Source organism: Gopherus evgoodei, chromosome 2, assembly GCF_007399415.2.
Source record: "Gopherus evgoodei ecotype Sinaloan lineage chromosome 2, rGopEvg1_v1.p, whole genome shotgun sequence".
NCBI classification, from domain to species: Eukaryota; Metazoa; Chordata; order Testudines; family Testudinidae; genus Gopherus; species Gopherus evgoodei.
This window is the reverse complement of record NC_044323.1, coordinates 169,234,497-169,258,190: the sequence shown is the minus strand read 5'-3', so window position 1 is coordinate 169,258,190 and position 23,694 is coordinate 169,234,497. Positions and strand designations below refer to the sequence as shown.

The window sequence follows — 23,694 nt, the reverse complement described above, 5'->3', positions numbered from 1 at the left end:
ACTATAATCTAGTAAAATCATTTCAATAAAAAAAAATGCTTCATCAGTAAGTCCTCCTCAAATTTTAATGAGTAAAGGGTGCTGCTTTTTTTTTTTTTTTTTTTTTTTTTTTTTAGCTTTATACAGAATCAGGGTGGGGAGTGGGCACGAGAGATGAGGATGGGGATAAGATCTTTATCTTTTGAGGTCAGTTCAAGCTTTATAAATATGTCACATCATGTACTGCTAAAGTATGTATCTATATTATTTTCAGTCTTTATGGTTGAGCCAATCCTGGTATTGACGTTTTTTCAAATGTAAGTACTTCCAGTTTTCATTATGCACAATTTTGCCTAATTACTTTGTTTCTGTTTAGCTAGCAGGTGCAGAGAGAATATTTTATTCATTTGAACTAGTTCAATCAAAGATGAGAAACCAATTGGGAACTGAAGAAGCAGGGAAGCTAGCTTTCCTCTTTCAATCCATGAATAAAAACCAGGTGGGAGAGAATGCGATCTATTAAACTTTAAAAACTTGAAGAACATGGAGCCATAATTTCGGAGACAATCAAGCACTTAAAAATGCATGTAAGTGCCTAGTGAGGTTTTCAAGAGCGCCTAAGCAGGTAGGGTGTTTTTAGGCATCTAAATACCCCGAGACTACCAAATCAAATCCAACCAAGGTCAGTAATGACAGAAACTTTGGGCACTAGCTTTAACTGCAAAATAACATCTTGATAAAATTATATAAGAAAAAACAATCTAGCACATTTATAGTTCCAATGGCTGTAAACAACAGCTCAGTGACTGTACCACTGACATAGTAGTACTGCATAGAAATGAATCATTTCTGTTCACTGTGATCACAGCCACCTCTTTTCCCCTCTAGTAGGAAGAACTCCACTGACCAATCAGTAGGGCGATGCTCTTCAGTTAATCCTCAAAGGCACAGCAAGGAACAAAAGTACAACTCTTAATCTGTGTTATAAACTAGCCTTAACCTATGTTATGTAAGCACATACTTTCAATAACACTGAAGGTTCTACTCTCCCACAAATATGCTAGTTTTCCTGATAGCTGAATAACTCCACCATAAAGTATGCTCTGAAAATCCTGAAGACAACACAGGCAACCACTTTTGTAAAAAAGGGATATTTAGTTTTTCCTCAAAGTGTTTGAAAGTAGGAGGACTATCTCAAGAGGCAATCAATCCCCAGCCAGTTTATATTAATCACACGTTAAGACAGTGCAATTTGAATCTGCAGACTCAGACTAATAAAAGTGCAAGACCACTTCAGGAGGAGAGCTCTTTTTGTCTTTGAGATGTTTTTTTGGATTCATAAATACTATTCTCTATAACTGTACCAATGCTCAATTAAAGAACTTAAAAACATGCAAGAGGCCTTACCTTGAAGAATGTGATATAAAAAATATGTCTATAAAAAAAGGGGAGAAAGAGACTGGATAGCTTAGGGGCTTGTTAATAGGAGCCTTTCACCCCTAGACTACCCAATCAAATCCAACCAGTCAGTAGTGTCTGCAAACTTGGAGGCTGTTTGGTACACTATGTAAAATTAATGTGATGGTCTCAGTCCAGCTCTCGGGTGTCCAAATGAAAGCAACTCAGTCATAGTCAGTACTAACTGGAAGTCTCAGTGGAGAATCCAAAGTCTGAATGGACATGAGGATTGAACTACTGCTCTTTCATCCAGGGAGGTGGGCTAGGCCAGCGTCATTTCAAGCACATAATACACAGAAAAGCTTGCACCGACGCTGTCGGTGGTACTCTTGGTTTGAAGATGAATGCTGTGGATAGAACTAAATTCATACAAACATACCACACACTCAAACTAAGATTTAACGTGTTTTAAAAGGGGGCAGAGGATAAAGGGATGTTATCAAAGTTGACAGGCAGGCTAGTATAGTCCAGTAGCCCAGGACTATTGGTTCAAACAAACAACATTTATTTATGGTTGTTTGGCTAAGGAGCTGAATTCCTCTTAAAACTCCTGGGCAAATTAAGAGCCTGATTGTGCCGCTGAAGTCAATGGAAGTTTTACCCTAACTGATCAGCATGTCCAAACTGAAGCTGAAAATGAAAAACTGAACTTCCATGTCAGTTTCTCTTTACATTCCCTTGAACAGGAGTAAGAACATAGATATTTGGCTTATGAAGCTTTCTGCTTTGCTAAACTCCTACTTTTAGCCAGTTGCACCCAACACTACACTTCAAGATTAGCATACATGGTTAATTACAGATGGGGCCACCATATCTTCCTGGTGGACTACCAGAAACAAGATCCAGGTTACCTTTGGACAACATATTGCTAAAGGATTTTTTTTAACCATGTTCCATATGTTATGTTCTTTTTTGCTGCACAGTACATGCACTTTTTTGTGCGGTTTCACCAAAACACAATATTTTGATGTTGTTAAAATGAACAACAGGTACCCAACACTCAGGAGCCAAGAACCACAAATTACAAAACAAAGTGGTGTGACAAATGAAGTCCAGTAAGGAAAGATTTCAGTTTTAAAGCGATGAAAGGTTATGATGAACAATACTGTGAAAAAAAAATAATTTTAAAAGTTGTGAAAAATAGTAATGAAATTATTACTTAAGAAGACAGCTGCACTCAGTGGGCCCAATTCTCTTTTCACACCTATTTTATGCAGTGTAGCTCCATTGACTCAAATGGAGATATGCCTGATTTATACCACTGTTAGCAAGATCAGGATTTGGTGCTGTGTGACTAAAGGGCAAGTGATGAAAGAAGCAGCCAGATAATAATTGTATTTTTACCTTGCTGGGAAAACAATGGAAATGTTACTGAGTTAAAAAAAAAAAGCTTAATTATCCAAAAAACTTCGTTGGTTTACAGTTAAAATGAGCACACTTCACATCACTGACAAAAACAATATATCAAAAACAGTATAGTTAAAAAAATTGTAATTCCTAGAATACTGCTTCCCACGATTTCAACCTTCAGGAGCAGAGCACTGGATTTGCGCTTTGACTGACTGAAATGTGACAAGTGTAGTATAATTCTCTACAAAATGGTATCCATAAAAAGGAAATGAGAGGCCCAGTCTGTCAGTGTAACTATTCACTGAACTTTTCTCATGTCTGGCCCTAAAGGAGTCATATATACACAACTAAATTATCATTCAGAAACATGGATTTATCACCAGTTTTATCTAAGTATCCAAGAAAATGTACATGGGAAACAGTGGCAGAAGAAAATGAGATCTATACTTATCTTACTAGCAAAAGATAGCACATACATTACCTGATTGTAGTGGTAGACGTATCTTTACCAACTAAAAATTCATGTTTTCCTTCTTTGATTTGCTGAGCCCAGCTGGGATGAAGCCATATCACTTGAGAAAAATGACCAGCATAAACAACAGGCATAATCCAGTTCTCAATACTTAGCTCACTGTAAATGAATGGAGAGGAAATATAAAATCACGATAACTTTCCCTATATGTAAAGTGTGTCAGCAACACAAAAAAGATGACTCTTATATACTGGAATTACATAGAAATGTGCAATTTCCAGCAAGTGTCAGTATTTTGTATGCATACGATTTATGTTACAAAACAAAAACTTTGCTAGTAAAACATTATCAGGAAAATCTTTGATCACAAGACCTAAAAATATTAGAAATTATTTATTTAAAATTTATATAACAATACTATAAAGTTAGGATTTTGGTTTTGTAACATATGTATAGTGCAGTAATGCCATCAAATAGTCTTCCTCATCAATAAAACACTTGATTATAAACTAGCCAGGTTTATTGCTGCCTTTTGTGTGTCAGACATAGGAAGAACAAAATGGAGTATGCTCAACACCACCAGGACAAAATTAAAACTAAATCTAAGAGTCTGTCAGTGTCAAGGTAACCTACCCTAAAATTGACTGAAATATTTTCTTGAATGTAAAGACTGATTGATTAGCCCCTACAAAATCACATTCGAATCACTATTAATATCTCAATTCCTTAGTGGAATGACACACACTGCCAAACTGCCTATTCCTCCGCAAACAAACACAACCAAAACACAGAGTAGTGTCGCCATTCCGTTCTTGTGACTCACCAGTGTATTAAAATTCTTAAGCTTTCCAACACCCTTCCCAATTACAAGAATGAAGTAGAAAAAGGGCACAGTGTGTACACATATCTCCACAACTGCACTGGTCTTTCATCTACCTAAGTAGTCGCGGTGAAATCCTGGCCCCACTGAACTCACTGGCAAAAAACCTCTGATTTAGTATGGTCAGATTTCAACCCTGCAGTTTAAACACTGTTGCAGCGTTACTTAGGAAAAAAACCGATAGATTTTACAGAATTAGGAGGGGAAGTGTCATGTTATAATTACCCACTCTGAACCTTAGCATCCAAAAGATGGGGTACCAGCATGAATTCCTCTAAGCTCAATTACCAGCTTAGTACTTGTAGCGCTGCCACCAACCAGGAATTCCAGTGCCTGGTACACTCTGGTCCCCCCAAAACCTTGCCCGGGGACCCCCAAGACCCAGACCCTCTGGATCTTAACACAAGGAAAGTAAACCCTTTCCCTCCCCGTTGCCTCTCCCAGGCTTCCCCTCCCTGGGTTACCCTGGAAGATCACTGTGATTCAAACTCCTTGAATCTCAAAACAGAGACGAAAATTCACCTTCCCCCCTCCTTCTCTCTCCCCCTCCCAGACTCTCCCTGAGAGAGAAAGTAATCCTAACACAGAGAGAAAATTAATCTGTCTCTGTCCCTTCCCTCCTTTCTCCACACCAATTCCCTGGTGGATCCAGACCCAGTCCCCTGGGGTCTCACCAAAATAAAAAAAAACAATCAGGTTCTTAAATAAGAAAAGCTTTTAATTAAATAAAGAAAAAACAGTAAAAATTATCTTTATAAATTTAAGATGGAATATGTTACAGGGTCTTTCAGCTATAGACACTGGGAATACCCTCCCAGCTTAAGTATACAAGTACAAAGTAAAATCCTTTCAGCAAAATACAAATTTGCACTCCTTCCAGCCAAATACACATTTGAACTCTTCCCAGCCAAATACACATTTGCAAATAAAGAAAACAAACATAAGCCTAACTCGCCTTATCACCTAGTACTTACTATTTTGAATCTATAAGAACCTGTATCAGAGAGATTGGAGAGAAACCTGGTTGCACGTCAGGTCACTCTCAGAACCCAGAGAGAACAACCAAAAACTAACAGCACACACAAAAACTTCCCTCCCTCAAGATTTGAAAGTATCCTGTCCCCTGATTGGTCCTCTGGTCAGGTGACAGCCAGGCTCACTGATCTTGTTAACTCTTTACAGGCAAAAGAGATATAAAGTACTTCTGTTCTATTAACTCCTACTATCTGTTTATGACAGGAAGGCATTTTTTTTTAAATAGGATTTTTCAGATTAAATGATCAGTCTTGACATCGATCCATTATAATGCTGTTCAGAGAAACAACATAGTCTAAACTGTCAAACAAGTGGCATACTGTTGAACCATTAAAAATGCAACCAAGTCACAAGAACGTATTAATCCAATGTATGGAGGGTAACATCAGCATTTGACTGTATTCCTAAACCACAAAACATCGTTTGAACATAAACAAGTCAGTTCTGAGCATGAGTGAAAAAGCTGAAAATACTTTCAAGGTCAACTTCTGCCCATCTTGCTCACGTTTACTCTGAGGACAGTTCTTCTGATATTCAATGTAAATGAGAGTGGCAAGAGTTGGCCCTTAGAGATTCTTGATGAGGAATATATGACATTACCTAAACAGAACTTCTTTGTCGAAGACCGTGTCTGCTGGCATATTCACAGGAATAAGGAGGTCTGGGTGGGAATCAAAATGAACAAAGCTGATGTTACTGGCAGGGAGATGCTTTGACCCAATGGCACGATAGATAAAAGGCAGAACCTAAAACAATATGAACAAAAATGTGTTAAGTGTTACAAGTGGGTTAAAAAAATGTAACGTTGTTAATAGCAAAAACACTGGCAAAATACCATCGTCTTCTCAGCCTCATAATTATTCCTCAAGCAGAAAACAATGCATCAGTGCAGCACAACCTTGTTGGTATCATGGACAAGCCCAAGGGCTACGTATACAGTAGTTTGCATGAAAATTTACAATTTTTTTTCCTCCCTTTCATTCTTTCAGGGCAGCTTTGTTTACAGTAATGCTTTTCACCAATGCTTTAATCTCACTCCCATTTCTTTCACTCAAATCCATCCCACGCAGCCCCCACCTGGCTGTCCTCCCACACTTCTTGGCTTCCATACACTAAAGTTCCTCCTGCTCTATGTTTAGACATGGATGGATTAGATTTTGATCTGTAAATATTGGTAAACATTGACTGCACTGAACACACACAAACTGATTAAAAATATTTCCATTGGTAATAAATGAAATTTACAGATAGGCAAGGGAAGAAAAATGCTCCTGAAGAACCTATTAGAGTTTGATTTAAGGTCATTTATTTTGTACATTTTGACATTTGATGTTGACAATTTGTGTTTTAACAATTATTCAGATTTAACTTTTTCAATCTCAACTGTCATTAAATAATTATTGTCTGATCCCAATGTTTTACCCTCGCCCATAATTTCCCACAACTGTGAAAAAAAATCAATAAAAATAAAAAAGGTAAAAAATAACTATTGACATTTATCCATCAAAATTATAAAATAAAACTCAAATTCAGTGAAGCCTGCCTATGAGTCAGGCTGTAGGACACTCACAGGCCTTCTGCTGACACCAAGAATCAGCCTGGGAGATTGCAGACATACAGCCCCCATGACCACAAGAGACAGGCCAAGGTTAACTTGTTCTCACTTTATGTGAGGCTACCGACTGGCAGAGTGGTGGGAGCCTTTCTGTGCTCCTTAGGCAACTGAATCTGCATAAAAGGACTATGAATTTAGTAGCCTGAACCCTTCCTCACTGCCAATAGCACCATCCATGGCACCCAGCGAAGGCAGAAACCTCTGCACGAAATGGTTCTCCTATGGCAGGTGCTGAGAGGTGTGCAAAGCTTTTAATGGGCCCTCTGCTCTTGGGTGAATTACATTTGGTATATACAGCACAGACCAAAAAATTCATTTACTATGTTTAGACTACTTATTTTTTTGTATTTATAGACTCATAGACTCATAGACTCTAGGACTGGAAGGGACCTCGAGAGGTCATCGAGTCCAGTCCCCTGCCCTCATTGCAGGACCAAATACTGTCTAGACCATCCCATATTTAATAATTCATAGCTATTTTTTGTACTTTCTTGGATGTCATTTTACTTTGTCAATATCTCATTGATTATATTATGTTATATTTATGGCAAAATAATGTGGACAATAAAATAGACACATACGTGACTGGGCTGTTTTCAGCCTCTCCAGTTGCTTACCCATCATAAACGCAAAGCTGTGACATTGACAATTTGTGTTTCAATGATTATAGATCTTCAACTTTTTGAATCTCAATGTATACTCTCATTAAATAATTATTGTCTGACCCTCCCATAATTTCTGAGAACTGTGAAAATATAAATACATAAAATATATCAGTGTGTATTTTTTTGTCAAAATTTGCCTATGATCCATGTTCCCCACCCTATGCCAGAAGACACTGCACCAGATTTTTTAACTGGGTTTCAAAAGTTTCAGACTTTGTCCAGTACAAGGTAAAACCAGTTGAAAAATCACACACACTCAGGCACCAGCTACAGTTTAAATCTAATCGAGTTTCTAAGCTCCTGTCACCCTTGGACTGTTAAATTCCTATCCACAAGCTGCTCCAACCCCTGGCTGAGTTCTCTAGTCAGAATTCCTCCGAACAGAGCACTCAATCTCCTGTCCTCCCCCAGCTCTCCATGATACTGCACCGACTAGTTAATAAAGTAGGTTGCATATCCTGTGCATCACAGGCAATACAGTTGGCACGTTTTATATGCTAAACATGAACTGAACTACTTTCAAAAACTTAATACAACTGATTAAATCCCTAATCTTGAACACTACATATATGTATAAGATTAACCCCCTATAAATACATGATTTTAAAAGAAAATGCTTGAAATTTGATCCTCCTTTACTGCCTGCCAAGACCTGAGTTTTTAGTTCCATGCCTTCACATTATTATAGTAGGTAACTTTTGACATGTAAAGGGTCAGAAAATGCAGTTCTCTGAACTGTTTGAGTTTTAGGGCACAGCTACACTAGCAAGTTTATAGCTGTGCAGCTGCACTAATGTAGCTGAACTGCTGTAAGCCCTCTAATATAGCAGCTTTAAGTTGATGACAGAGAGCTCTCTCCCGTCGGCTTAATTACTCCAGCCCTCACAAGCAGCTGTTGCTATGTCCCACTGACATTGTGCTATCTACACCAGCACAGCTTCTGTCAGTGTAGCTTATGTTGTTCAGGGGAGTCATTTAGTCACCTCTCCTCAGCGACACAGGTTATGCCGAGATAAGCTATAGTGTAGACAAAGCCTTTATGCTGCAGGAGAGGCAAGAATTCTAAATTTACTAAACTTGGATGCTAGCCTTTCAGTTCAACTTTAGCACGTATTTATTTGTGAATTTAAGTTTAAACAGACATTCTCTTAAGCACAAAAAAAAAAAAAAGAAAAGAGGGCAGAATCCTGTTGAAGATCCCAAACACTGAATTGCAAGTTCTAAAGCCTTAGGATGAAACTACTCTGGTGCCATAGCTATCTCTGCAAATTAGAGACTGGAAGTTGAAGGACTCATACATTTTGTTTTTCAAATGAATGATTTGATTGCACTTAATGCAACTGAACTTCCTTAGAAAGAAAAATAAATAAATGGGAGGTTCATAACCAACCCAAGGCAATCTTCAGAAGAGTGGAGCTTTGCCTGGCACACAGGACCACAATGTCCTCTCCCAGTGCCTACTATCAACTAATCAGACTGCTGTGTGTTAATGCCCTCCACCCCGGAGTGGCTACATCTTAGAAAGGCATATGTATTGTGTATAGCTCTAAGGTTTTTGCACACTGATAGGTTCTATACACAGCAAATATAAACAGTCTTTATTACACTAATTTAATGTTCAAAATTTACACCAATAGCCTTTTGGGTGGTGTTGGCAGAACTCCATGAACACTTAACTGTTTTCTATTTCTATTCTCTTTTCATGTCTGCAGTGTTGTTGTAGCCATGTTGGTCCCTGGAAATTAAAGAGACAAGGTGAGTGAGGTAATATCTTTAACTGGACCAACTTCAGGTTGGTCCAATAAAAGATATTGCCTCTCCTATCTTGTCTCTCTAATTCTCTTTTCAGAGCTATTATCAAAGTTTCAGCTTTACATGGATAACTATACTTGGGTCTCATTCAAAATAATTTCAAGAGAGGGCTTTTTGTTGTTGTTGTTGTTTTTATATTGTTTCAAACAGTAACAGGATCATAAATTGTTCCTGGTTTAGTTATGCAGGGTCCTTAGTTCAGTAAACACTTTAGTAGGAACCTTATAGCATTTTGGTAAAGTAAACTGTTTAGTATGAGGGTGCTTTTGTAAATATCAATGGCTGCTGTGGATAAAACATCTCACAGCCCCATTAAATAATTGCTCATTCTGAAGGGCAGCTGGTGCACGGTCAGCAGCCAATCATAGTGCAGCAAGTGTTCCAGAAGACAACAGAAATATCGAGCTGGTGCAAGGACTTTCACCAACTACTGAAATGTAGGCCTCTGGTCAATCTCTAGCTTTATGGGCTCTTTTGAGACTGGTTTTCCTACTCTGGTTAGAATCTGTCTAGCCACTGATTGATCTGGCAATACTCTACCAGGTAATAAAATGAAACTGCTGTATAACACTTGTCTCCATTTTCCACTGCATAAGAGTACTGATATTTTTAAAAAGCAAATAAGGGGGAAAAAAGCCTTTTCAGAGATGTTACATGATGACAATTCATTTCCACAAATTCCAGGAAGGACTCTGCCTGCTGAGATTAAGACACAAATCTGAATCTTAAATGAGTTATGCCAACATTTTCAAAAATACTGTAAGGATTTATTTTTAATTTTCTCTTCTAACATTTTAATAAACACTTTTCCTACATCAACCTACAGGTATGCTATATACTTTGTCATTTGTAAATACTGCAAAACTTCTGCTATTTAGTATAATTTATTCTGAAAAATGTTTTGGGGGTTTGTTGACAAGGTTTAATATTTTTTAGTTTTCTACACAATTCTCTTTATACCCACACATCACATTGAAATCTCTGCACATGCATAAGGATCTATTTGAACAGATCCAACAGCAACATTGTAACTTTAAATTGCGCTTGATAAGCAAGCAATTTTAGAAACTTTTACCAGGGAATAGACTAGGGATTCAAAATCCCCTTTAAGGAAGCAAGCGTTTTAGAATAACTTTTTTTTTTTTTAAGGGTTTGTCTACATTTCACATCCCCCATTCTTATGCAACAGAAAAACTGCTAAAGCTTCCTTCTGTTTATTAATATGGTAGTGAGTACTTTGCACTTTATATAGAATTTCAAAGCAGTGTACAAACATCAATTAATCATTTCAGCATCAATGTGATGTAGGGGAGTATTTTCCAGAAATTAAACCAGCAATTTGCAGTTAAACAATAGAATTTTTTCAGCCCTGGGATAACTGCCCAGAGTACACTTGTCATAGAATAGTGAACATCTTCGATTACATTATAAGAAACCAGATCCTGCCACTGTCCTCTGCATACTGCAATCTCACAGCAGTCAACAGCAGGGTGAGTGCAGATCAGTGTCAGGATTGGCTACAGAAAGGCTTATGATTTGCAGAGCACTTTGCTTCCATATGTCAGATTGTGCATTTTCTACACTGCTTCTACCAGTGGAGGAGAAAAAGATCAGAAAAGATCACAAGGATTACACAACAGCCACTAAACCTGTTCACTGGTGCATATGGAAAATTTTGGAGATTTTGGGAAGCCAATCCCAATTTGGCAACCTGTCATGCCACTGCCAGTTAGCTCAGAGCATCATAAACACCTTGTGCGGAGGTGGTCACTCCTTAAATGATGGCCAAAGTGGAAAAATGGCATGTTATTTGAGGTGATTACCTAAGCAGCAAGGCAATAATTGATAACTGCATGAAAAACACAGTTTGTAAAGACAGTATTATATTTGTGGTGCAAAAATCTTATTCTGTATCATGAGGATTAGTATTTGTATGATGGCTGCTGAAATATGGGACAAAGCACATCCTATACTAATTAGCTAAGGGTGTGATGCACTAGGCACAAAGTAAGGAACATAATTTAAAATAAGGGGAAGGGGCTCTGTCGTAGTCTTTGCTACAGACTTATGTTGGTGTAACTACGTCACCCAGAGCGTGGAAAATCCACACCCCTGGGTGAATTATGCCAACCGAATTTGTGGTGTAGGCAGAACTATTTTGATGGGAGGATTTCTTGTGTCAGCATAGGTCCCACCTCTTGAGGGAAGTGGAGTACCTGCACTGATGGGAGAAGTTCTGGTCAGTGTAGGTAGCATCTTCACTAAGGGCTTGGCTGCACTTGAGAGTTACAGCGCTGGTGGTGGCTTTACAGCGCTGTAACTTACTCCCCATCCACACTGGCAAGGCACATACAGCGCTGTATCTCTCCAGCTACAGTGCTGGTTGTACTCCACGTGAACGAGAGGAATAAAGAGAACAGTGCTGGAGTGCCAGTGTAAACAGTGATTAATCTTACTCCCTTGTAACTGACCTCCGGAATTTTCCCATAATGGTTTTAACTAAAGAACTCGGGGCTCTGGGAGCTGTTTATCTAAAAAACAAACAGCAATTGTTCGCTCGACCAGAGGCAGGCAAGGAATGTCCACAGCTAAGGGGCGGGGGGGGGTCGGAGCAGCTGCTTATCTGGTCTGAAGGTTATTTGCATTTAAGAGTGGTTGGAATTTGCAAGGCAGGGAGCTGACACAGTGTCGGCTCCAAAAATCCACTCTCTCTCTCTCTCCCCCCCGCCCCCCCCGACTCTCCCTGTCACACTCCACCCCACCCCCCTCTTTTGAAAAGCAGGTTGCAGCCACTTGAACCATGGGATAGCTGCCCATAATGCACCACTCCCAACAACACTGCAAAGGTGGCCACACTGCAGCGCTTTCCCTACATAACTGTATGAAGACAGCTTTAACTCCCAGCGCTGTACAGCTGCAAGTGTAGCCAAACCCATAGTCACACAGGAGCACAGCAGCATCAGTGCAGCTGCAGTGCTGTATGTTTACACAAGCCCTTTATCTCCCAAGGCCCATTCCTGCATAAGAATTTGAAGTGTACTAGTAGTAGTAAAGTTAAACGCATGCCTAAGGGTATATAAATCTACACTGCATTCTAAACCTGGGCTCGGCCTCAGGCTTGATCCCACCCATGTCCACAAAGAAATTTGTCTAATTCAGGTCAATAAGCTATCAGGACCCAGGTCCTTATGAGCCAAAGGCCTGGTCTACAATAGTTAGGTCTTCCTAAGGCAACTTACATCAACCTAATTGTGTAAGTATCTGCACGAAAGTTTAGCGCCCACGAATGTAACTCGCCCACTACACTGAGGCCATGTCTACATCTAAAATTTTGCAGCGCTGGTTGTTACAGCTGTATTAGTACAGCTGTATAGGGCCAGCGCTGCAGAGTGGCCACACTTACAGCAACCAGCGCTGCAAGTGGTGTTAGATGTGGCCACACTGCAGCGCTGTTGGGCGGCTTCAAGGGGGGTTCCGGGACGAGAGAGCAAACCGGGAAAGGAAACCAGCTTCCCCGCGGTTTGCTCTCTCGGTCCCGGAGCCAGCCAGCAAACCGCAGGGAAGGAGACCTGCTTGCTCGGGGTTCCGGGACCGAGAGAGCAAACCGGGAACGCCGCGGTTTGCTCTCTCAGTCCCGGAGCCAGCCAGCAAACCGCAGGGAAGGAGACCTGCTTGCTCGGGGTTCCGGGACCGAGAGAGCAAACCGGGAACGCCGCGGTTTGCTCTCTCGGTCCCGGAGCCAGCCAGCAAACCGCAGGGAAGGAGACCTGCTTGCTCGGGGTTCCGGGACCGAGAGAGCAAACCGCGGCGAAGCTGGTTTCCTTTCCCGGTTTGCTCTCTCGGTCCCGGAACCCCGAGCAAGCAGGTCTCCTTCCCTGCGGTTTGCTGGGTGGCTCCGGGACCGAGAGAGCAAACCGCGGCGTTCCCGGTTTGCTCTCTCGGTCCCGGAACCCCGAGCAAGCAGGTCTCCTTCCCTGCGGTTTGCTGGGTGGCTCCGGGAACGCGAGAGCAAACCGCGGCGAAGCTGGTCTCCTTTCCCGGTTTGCTCTCTCGGTCCCGGAACCCCGAGCAAGCAGGTCTCCTTCCCTGCGGTTTGCTGGGTGGCTCTGGGACCGAGAGAGCAAACCGGGAAAGGAAACCAGCTTGATTACCAGAGGCTTCCTCCTTCCACGGAGGTCAAGAAAAGCGCTGGTAACTGTCTACATTGGATTACCAGCGCTGGATCACCAGCGCTGGATCCTCTACACCCGAGACAAAACGGGAGTATGGCCAGCGCTGCAAACAGGGAGTTGCAGCGCTGGTGGTGCCCTGCAGATGTGTACACCTTCAAAGTTGCAGCGCTGTAACTCCCTCACCAGCGCTGCAACTTTCTGATGTAGACAAGCCCTGAGTGCTTAGGTCTATATAGTTTCAGAAGCCATTCGGTCAGTGCCAGGAGTATTTGCAGGGATGATTGAAGGAGCATAACGTGGTCATGCAAAAGCGACCTATTATCTCGAAGGGTGGATGCAGCACCAGCCCCAAGCCCCAGTAAGAAAGTGTGTGTGGCGGGGCAGTATGGATGCGTTAACATGGCTGTGAGCCCAGACCCAGTAATCGTAAAATCAGGTTTACAACGTGGTGCAGATGGAAACCCAGCGGGTGCACTCCAGGCCCCACAGCGCCGGGCTTAGTGCAGCATTGACATAATCTGCTTGCAGAATCAGGGTCACGGTGGGAACTGACTCCCAGAAACCCAGGACGGGAGGTGCGGGCTGGACTGGTCTCTTCAGCGGCTCCAGCCCCAGCAGAAGTCCCGGTGCCTTGCGGGTCCCAGTCAGGCTCTTCCCCCCGGCCCCAGGCACTTACATCTTGGTGGTCCTCCACCACGCAGACCGGCAGCGCCGGGTAACTCCGCAGGCGGCCCGGCGGCCCCGCGCTGCTCATGGCGGCCGCGCTAGGACGAGCGTTCGGAGCCACGAACCCCCGGACCCGGCAACGTTCTAGGACCCGAACGCCGGGAGCAGCGACGTTCCGCGGAGCACCAGCGTGGGACACCCGCGCCGCGAGGGGAGGAGCAAGGGCGCCCCCGCCGCCCCAGGCCAGGCTGGGGCTCTCCCGGGGAAGGGGGGCTCACGGGGCCGCCAGGGGGCTCGGCGCTCGCCGCTCCCTTCCCCTGCCCATTGCCCGCCCCTCTCAGTGACCCGGCGCGGATGATTGCGGCGGAGCTTCAGCGCGGGGTGATGCTCCTCCCTCCCTTTTCCTGTTCCGGAGCCGGTGTCTGCCTGGCTGGTGCCCGGCCTGCGCCGCGGGTGTCTCGCTCCACGGGCTACGAGGGGGGGCTCGTTCAGGTAGGACGGCTGCTCCCGCCCCCTTACTAGGAGAGCGGGTCAGATTGAGGGAGAGAGAGCGATCTTCTCCCTCCCCCCTTCATGCTGGAGGTGGGGGCTCCCTCTTCCCCTAGTCAGTCCCCCCGCTCCCTTCTTAGGAACCCGTGTCCCCCTCTGCTTCCTTTTCCTTCCCGGCTGGGTGCTTTGCTCAGGATTCTGGGTAGCATTGGAGCTGGCTGGGGTCGATTCACGTGGGTCCTTCCCCCTTTTCACTGGGTGGTTTAGGTTTGAATGGAGGGGGCCCAGAAACCTGGCCAGACCCATGAGCTTCGCCTGGGCCTGGGGTTTATGTCAGGATCCTGTAGAGCTCTGGGTACAGACCTGTGTATTTCCCCTGCATTTTGTTTCATGTGGGCAGCAGCTCAGTTGAGTTACAGGTTGATGGCAAAATCCCAAGTCATCAGAGTTTTGCCTGGCTTCAAGTTTTGTCCCGTGCCTGGCTAAGGACTTATCTTCACTACAAAGTTGTAATGCTTTAACAGTACCGGTATAGTCAAAACTATATAACCCTCCCTAGTGTGGATGCAGTTATATCAGTATAAAGGTGCTTATAGCGGTATAGCTGTTGTATGGGAAAGGAAATAACTGGTAGAATTAAAGTAGTATTGACCTGCTACTGTGGATGCAGTTATATTGGCATAAAGGTGCTCTAGTTATTCCTATAGAGGAAAAAGAATACCTGTAGTGGCATAATTCACTTTTTATGCCATTAAAAATATCACCCCACCTAACTGAAATAGCTCCTAACTGGTAAAACAACTTTTAAGTGTAAACAAGGCCTAAATGTGATGCAACCCTGTCATATCTCTCAGACTGACTGATGGCCTCTTGCCACTACCCTTTCTGGCTTCAAGATCAGACATAAGGCTCTGTCTGTTGGTAGTATGGAGCGAAAATAGATTACTTTCAGAGGACTTTGCTCAAACAACATGCTTCTAGATTGCTAGTATGCGGAGTTTGGGTTTATCTGTGTCTAGATACATAAATAGCTGCCATCAATATAGTATTGGTGGGAAGAAAAGAGAGTTTATTAGAACTAGTCTACACTACAAAATTAAGGGTATGTCTACATCTACAATTTTGTAGCGCTGGTTGTTACAGCTGTATTAGTACAGCTATATAGGGCCACACTGCAGCGCTGTTGGGCGGCTTCAAGGGGGGTTCGGGGAACGCGAGAGCAAACTGTGGGAAAGCAGGTCTCCTTCCCGGTTTTGCTCCAGTGTTCCCCGAACCCCCGAGCAAGCAGATCTTCCCCGCGGTTTGCTCTCGTGTTCCCCGAACCCCCGAGCAAGCAGATCTCCTTCCCCGCGGTTTGCTCTCGTGTTCCCCGAACCCCCCAGCAAACGGCGGGGAAGGAGACCTGCTTGCTCGGGGGTGCGGGGAAGGAGACCTGCTTGCATGGGGGTTCGGGGAACGCGAGAGCAAACCGGGGAAGGAGACCTGCTTCCCTGCGGTTTGCTCTCGCGTTCCCCGAACCCCCGAGCAAGCAGATCTCCTTCCCCGCGGTTTGCTCTCGCGTTCCCCGAACCCCCGAGCAAGCAGATCTCCTTCCCCGCGGTTTGCTCTCGTGTTCCCCGAACCCCCCTGCAAACGGCGGGGAAGGAGACCTGCTTGCTCGGGGGTGCGGGGAAGGAGACCTGCTTGCATGGGGGTTCGGGGAACGTGAGAGCAAACCGGGGAAGGAGACCTGCTTCCCCGCGGTTTGCTCTCGCGTTCCCCGAACCCCCGAGCAAGCAGATCTCCTTCCCCACGGTTTGCTCTCGCGTTCCCCGAACCCCCGAGCAAGCAGATCTCCTTCCCCGCGGTTTGCTCTCGCGTTCCCCGAACCCCCCTGCAAATGGCGGGGAAGGAGACCGGCTTGCTCGGGGGTGCGGGGAAGGAGACCTACTTGCACGGGGGTTTGGGGAACGCGAGAGCAAACCAGGGAAGGAGACCTGCTTCCCCGCAGTTTGCTCTCGCGTTCCCCGAACCCCCCTGCAAACCGCTGGGAAGGAGACCCGCTTGGGGGGAGGATTCGGAGAACACCGGCGCAAACCGCGGGGAAGGATACCTGCTTGATTACCAGAGAGGCTTCCTCAGGTATGCTGGGATACCTGCTTATTCCACGGAGGTCAAGAAAAGCGCTGGTAAGTGTCTACACTTGATTACCAGCGCTGGATCACCAGCGCTGGATCCTCTACACCCGAGACAAAACGGGAGTATGGCCAGCGCTGCAAACAGGGAGTTGCATCTGGTGATGCCCTGCAGATGTTTACACCTCCTAAGTTGCAGCGCTGTAACCCCCTCACCAGCGCTGCAACTTTGTGATGTAGACAAGCCCTAAGTTAACTTAATTTAAGAGTGTGGGATACTGACAGCTGGGTGGCGCTAGCAGGTGGAGCAAGCGCCTCCCTCCTCCCCCCCGAAGTGACAATCTGAGCTCAGTTTCACAGCATGGAGCCTACCAGCAATGAAATTGACATTCTTGTCAGTTTTAAGGTCTGCCTCTGGCTCAGAGTGGCAGTGCAAGGCTCAAAGCTGAAGCCATCAAACTGACAAGATTGTCAATTTCATGGGCGGTAGTTTCCTTGCCCTGAAATTGAGCACCATGCTGCCTCACAGTTGGTTGTCACCCCAGGGTGGGGGCTCCAGCTGTGAGTCCAGTGCCTGACTGACAGCTGGAGGGGGGGAGGTGTAGCTGTGAGCCCCATGCTGTGAACATGAGAAGAATGACAGCCAACAGGCAATGTAAGTAAATACACTGACATAAGTACTTTGTCTCTTGTGGAGGGTGAATTATTATGTTGAGATAGCAGACCACTTCTTTCGGGGGAAGCATCATTGTAGTGTAGACAATGGCATAATTAGGTTGACCTAAGCTACCTTACATTGACCTAACTCTGTAGTATAGACTAAGTTTGGGATTTAAATGTGGACCCAAAATGAAGCTGAATTAAAATTACAGAAAAGGGAACGTTGAAATGACTTGTGCATTCTACATTATTCCACAACTTTTCATTTTCAAATCCATGCTTTGTTATCTGCAAGGTAACTAAATTATGATAATGAATCTGAGAATGTTATTTCCATGAGAGGTATGGGTAGATCGAGGACTGTAATCAGAGACAGTTGATGAATATAGTCCTTCCTTAGAATGTTTATTTCTTCTTATGTGACGATCCCTCAGCAGAAATATATGCAGTGGACTGCTCTAAGGCACCATTGTGCAGAGGCTTGTGCACTAAATAGTCTAAGGTAACAAAAGTCCAGCTAGTTCATTATATAAAATTGTTGATAAAAGTCAACAGAAACCTATAGACAGGCTGGATTAGTCCAAACAGAAAGATCTATTGCAGAGGTCCCCAAACTGTGGGGAGTGCGGAGGAGCATTCAGGGGTACATTGCAGGGCCCAGGCCAGCCTCCATTGGGGGTGGGGAGGGAGTGCTACCCAGCCCCACTCTGCTCCCAGCTCTGCTCTTGGCCCTGCCTCCAGACACTGCTGTGCACCTGGCCACAGCCGCCTCCTGGCTACTGCTGTGGCTACATTTGCAGCCATGGCCCCACTCCTGGCCCCAGAACCGCCCTCAGCTGGGGCCCTAGCCTTGCCCCCTCCCATCCCCCAATACCTCTGTCTGCATGTTCCCACCCCCAGCTCGGGTGGTGGGTAGGGGGGAGGACTGCGGACAAGGGTGACAGGGGATCACTAGTTTATTAATATCACCAAGTATTGTGTTAAGATCATGACTGGTAAACAGGAAAAGTATGAGACTGGAAAGTAGGCCTAACTGGTGAACAAAATAATGAGGGAATGAACTATTTTGCACAATACCCCTTTAGGGGATCCTTTAAAAATGAGATTTTTGCTGGGGAGATCATGATTGTCTCCAGAGACCTTGGGATCCACCGCAATGCCACTTGAACTTTTGTTGTCCTGCTCCTGAAAGATGTTCTGAGCAGATTAGGCCAGAGAAATGGATCCAGTGCCTTCACCACCTCTACCATCTAAGTTCTGAGCAGCACTTGGAATGTCAGACCTGGTTTCCTTCTGACATCACCTCCCTCCTGTCTTTTTTCTTTCCAACCTTATTTTAGTTCTCCTCTTTTCTCTCTTTCTCCTTTTGCTTCTGCCTAATAATAATCTGATTTAGCTGGCCAAGACTGCATCTTTTACAACACTGCTGTGAGCCCATGACCAGAGAGGCAACTAAAAACAGTATCCTAAAAGCCCAACACTGGTACAAATTTGCCAGGTCTCAGAGCGGTGGCTAAGAGCATGTGTTGTGCTTGTGTTTCTCCGAGTAAGAGCCAGAAACAGAAGCTGCATTTTTAATCTTTGCTATTCTTGTGTGTGTGTGTTTTTAAAGATAACAGGGTCAGATTTTAACAACAACAGCTCCAGCCCATCTCAAAAAGGACAGTTATTACCATCATTTATACAGACAGTCTGTCAAACAGGAAGCGGGGAGGGAGGTTACCTTATAAAACCCCCCTGCCATTAAAGGGAATATGGAATACTGTTAAAATGAAAGCAGTACTTAATGTTTCATATGTCTAATGCTTTAAATATTTTTTCCTTCTTTTTCTGCATCTTTAATAAAAGCTTATTAAGCTTTTTTGATGATGGTTGTTGCCACGGGACTAGGCTTGCAGTGGGCTGTGTGCTGTAAACCTGAAACCATGTTTAATTGTTGTGCAGTGATAGGATCTCAATACCTTTTGGCTCTCTGGGCCCATTTATTCCATTGAAGTTAACAGGGAATGTGATTATGCCTTGGTTATCCCTGAATTTGGCTGCAAACATGCATCCAATTTGTGGAGCCTCTGGCTAGGTAAATTACAAGTGGGGGAGTTAATGCTTACTTTTAAAATCATTGCATGTTTTATTTATTTCTTCATCCTTCATGGGTTGCTTGTTTTCTTAGATTGTGAGTTCTTTGACTGAAGGGATTGTGTATGTTTGGAAATTGCCAGGTGTGTTGTGAACACCAACATAGCCCCAATAATAATAACAATAATAATTGATAAATGAAGTATTGCACCTCAACCATGTTAAATAGCAGGGTTGACACTCTGGACAAATCAAGTCTTCAGCCTGCTTTCTCAGTTAGGTCTGATCAAGCCTTCACCTGATTGTGAAATGTCAATATTGTTCAGAGTATCCTGCAGACTAGCACCACCAATTAAATTAGAGGACAAGAAGATTGGAAGCAGGTTCCCAAATATGTTTATATTTGTAGGGTAGATAAAGCCCTTATAATTCAAGGAAGACTTTATATCTTTGACACAGGTCGTTTAGTTTTTATATGCTCCATTATATGAAATTACCCCAATTATATTTTAAGATGCTGGTCAGTGGTGTTCGATGTTTTCTCTGTGTTTTGGAGGAATACTGTCAAGTTGAACATCACATTTAAACCCCCTCCCTAAAATAAACCTCCTTATGTTACCCCTTAGAATATCAAGATTGAAATAATTTTAAATATTGAATTTATTTTTTACTTTTTATATATTTCACTTTTTACTTTTTCCTCACATTGAACAATGGCGTTTGACTAGTTCCTTTCACTGTCTAGTTCTCGTATATTAATTCAATGCTGCAAGTTTTGGTTGCAACCACTGCAGGGGGAAAAAATCTTTATGATCTAAGGCACTGATTCTGCAGAAGACTTATGCACATGCTTAACTTCATACACTGGGAGTACTCCCACTGACTTGAATGGGATTGCTTACAGTGTGTAAAGTAGGGGTAGGAAACCTATGGCACATGTGCCAAAAATGTCACGTGAGCTGATTTTCAATGGCACTCACGCTGCCCGGTCCTGGCCACCGGTCCAGGGGAGCTCTGCATTTTAATTTAATTCTAAATGAAACTTCTTAAACATTTTAAAAACCTTATTTAATTTACAGACAACAATCGTTTAGTTATATATTATAGACTTACAGAAAGAGACTTTCTAAAAAGGTTAAAATGTATTACTGGCATGCAAAACCTTAAATTAGAGTGAATAAATGGCGACTCGGAACACCACTTCTGAAAGGCTGCCGACCCCTGGTATAAAGTTTAGTATATTATAAGCAGTGCTTCTATATCCTGGGAAATTTCCCAAAATCTGGGAATTTTTGAGTAAAATGATTTGAATGAAAATTCCCAATTTCCTAAGATGAAACATTTTACTCACAAATTCCCAGGTTTTGGGAAATTTACCAGAATATAGAAGCACTGTAAAAAGCTTTATCTGGGAATTTTTTGCCAGATTTGGGAAATGTTTAGTACTAGGTTGGGAAAAGTTGGCATCACGATATAGAAGCACTGATTATAAGCCTTTTCAGGATTGGGGCCAAAATAGGTAGCATAAACTGCCATTTTCTCTCTGTTTGACAGATAATAGGGTAGCTGGGATTTGATATAATAGGAAAAGTTGGTGAAACCCTTATGCTCCAGGTTTAAAATTGTATGAGAGGCCACGTCTTGTGCACCTTTATAGGATGGTTATTGCAGAAGTTGAAATTCATGGATTCTGTGATTTTTATTTTTATTTTTTAATAAAAGTTAATTTGTGTTTGAAGGTTTTGCATCATAGTGGCTGGTGAACAGATATGTGTATGAATGATCAGGTAAACATTTGCCCTGCTCAGACAATGTGCTAGCAGAACATATTACTGGATTAGGGATTTAGGAGAGATTTTTACGGAAATAATAACCAATATGGAGGTACTCGAACCCAGATTGCTCCTGTCTCCATTGAGGGGAATGACAAAACTGTTGATTTCAGTGGTTTAGGATCGGGCTCATACCACCCAATACAATTTTTTTCTTAGATCCATCGTTGAGTATTGATTGATGTTTTACTGATGTACAGTTTTCTCATTGACACCCGAGGATGCCAGGCTATATATAAAGAGAGCAGATTCTTGTAAACAATATTTGCTGTCCAGCTCTTGGAAGAGATTGTTTTGCCTTTGAGTTGAACAGAACTGGGTACAAGTAGCAAAGGGTGCCTTGACATTTCAGTTGAGGCTTGAACTTGATATTCAAGAAGTTACCTTTGTTACAGAATAGGACTTAAAAAGGGCGGCAGACAATTAGCCCTTCCCCCCACCCTTAGACTTATGTGGCATTCTACATTTTATCTCTTCTTTTCCATTGAAGGTGAAAGATGTCTTTCCATTCTGGACGAGGATGCCCACGGGGTCGAGGAGGACCTGGAGTAAGAACGTCCACACAAACCTTCAGATCTCAGAACCTGAGACAGCTTCACCCTCAACAGCCTTCAGTGCAGTACCAATATGACCAGCAGGTAGCTCCTCCGACTACCTACTCAAGCCCTCCAGCCACAGGATATGTGCCTCCCAGACCTGATTTTATACCGTATCCGTCTCTGGTACCCCCTTCAGCACAGAGTCCAATCAGCCAGTGTCCCATGAGGCCGCCTTTTCCAAACCATCAAGTAAGGCAGAGTTTTCCAGTCCCTCCTTGTTTCCCTCCTGCTCCTCCACCAGTCCCAAATCCCAGTAATTCCGCAGTACCAGGGGCCCCATCTGGACAAAACACTTTTCCCTACATGATGCCACCTCCTTCAATGCCTCATCCTCCACCACCACCAGTGATGCCGCAGCAAGTTAATTATCAACCTGTCTACTCTACAGGCTATTCGCAGCAGGCTTTCCCACCTCCTAATTTTAATAGTTATCAACATAATTCAAACTCCTTTCAGAGCAGCAACAGTAATAGCAGCAGTAGCAGTAGCAGTCATTTCCGGCACACAAGCCAATATCAGGTAGAAAAGACCCAAAGTGAACGAAGGTCTCCAGAGAGGAGTAAGCACTACGACGAGCATCGGCACCGTGATCATAGTCACGTACATGGAGACAGACATCGGCTCAGTAACCATGGAGATCGGCGGGATAGAGGAAGGAGCCCTGACAGGAGAAGGCAAGAAAGCAGTCGGCACAGGTCAGATTATGACAGAGGAAGGACGCCGCCTCGCCACAGAAGTTATGAACGAAGCAGGTAAATCAATGATCTATGAATTTAATGGGGGCTCAAATTGTTGCCTGGAGAGGGAGAATGTTTTGGTTTGGGAGTAGCACTTTATTGCAGACTCAGGCAGAGACTACTTTAGAGTCACCAATAGCTCTGCCCCAGCACCCGTTTCTCTTGGTATGCTGGGCTCTCACACACAGACTCTGATCCACTTGGATTTTCTTTAGCTGCTCCAGGTCTTCATGCAGTTCATTGTCCTGCCCGTTGATCAGAACCTGGCTGTGTTTGCTGGCCTTAATGGCCTTCGGTCTGTTGAGGAATCATTCAGGGATCTTGTACTGTTGAGGTTCTGCATGATGGTGATGATATTTTCTCTACACCATGTGGGCACAGTGCTGGCCCACACCCTTGGTGGTGATGATGGTGGTTTTCCACTGCCCATTGTTGGTGTTGGGCACTCGATGGATTTACTGGAATTTCTTGGTGATGATTAGAGACATGGTGGCTGGCTACTTCACACTCAGGGAGAGTTGCCGCCAGGGAGTAGGGGGTGCTCTTTGTTGATTTTTATCAACTTGTGTATAGAACCAGCATAGGGAGATGCTTTACAGGCTCTTAAGAAAAGACGATCCATGCCCCAAGAACTTGGAATTTAGGGCCTTGGCTACACTTGAGAATTACAGCGCAAGAAAGCCACCAACAGCGCTGTAACTCACTACCTGTCCACACTGGCAAGGCACATACAGTGCTGTATCTCCGTGGCTACAGCGCTGCTTGTACTCCACCTCCCCAAGAGGAATAAAGAGTATAGCACTGCTGCTGCAGCGCTGGGGCGCCAGTGTAAACAGGGAAAAACCTTAGTACACAGTGACTGACCTCTGGAAGCTTCCCATAATCCTTTTAAGTGAAGATTCCGCTCTTTGTTTTGTTGTGAACTCTGGGCTCTAAAGCCGCTTATCAAAAAAACAAACACAGCTACTGTTTGCTGTGAATGAGCAGAGGCAGGGGGATAGCCTTTGGAACACCCACAGCTAGTATTTGCTTAAGGAGAGAAGCACTACGGCAGGCGGTGGGGGGGGAGTCCGTTTCGGCAGT

General features: G+C 43.8%; 2 protein-coding genes across 4 annotated transcripts in view; one reads left to right on the top strand and one right to left on the bottom strand.

Moving 5' to 3' along the window:
• Positions 1–14,312, bottom strand: part of C2H5orf22 (chromosome 2 C5orf22 homolog) — a 28,571-nt gene extending 14,259 nt beyond the window's left edge. The window contains exons 1-3 of the mRNA XM_030552232.1: positions 14,115–14,312; positions 5,775–5,920; positions 3,269–3,418 (exon numbers count right to left, since the gene is read on the bottom strand). Of these exons, the coding sequence (XP_030408092.1) occupies positions 3,269–3,418; positions 5,775–5,920; positions 14,115–14,192 (374 nt within the window). The 5' untranslated portion in view covers positions 14,193–14,312. The remainder of the gene's footprint in view (positions 1–3,268; positions 3,419–5,774; positions 5,921–14,114) is intronic.
• Positions 14,313–14,491: 179 nt separating this feature from the next.
• DROSHA (drosha ribonuclease III) overlaps positions 14,492–23,694 on the top strand; it is a 113,738-nt gene continuing 104,535 nt past the window's right edge. Inside the window, exons 1-2 of one of the 3 annotated variants that reach the window (XM_030552231.1) lie at positions 14,492–14,596; positions 21,766–22,626. In XM_030552231.1, the coding sequence (XP_030408091.1) occupies positions 21,773–22,626 (854 nt within the window). In that variant the 5' untranslated portion in view covers positions 14,492–14,596; positions 21,766–21,772. The remainder of the gene's footprint in view (positions 14,597–21,765; positions 22,627–23,694) is intronic. The other 2 variants (XM_030552229.1, XM_030552230.1) reach the window with 2 other exon arrangements.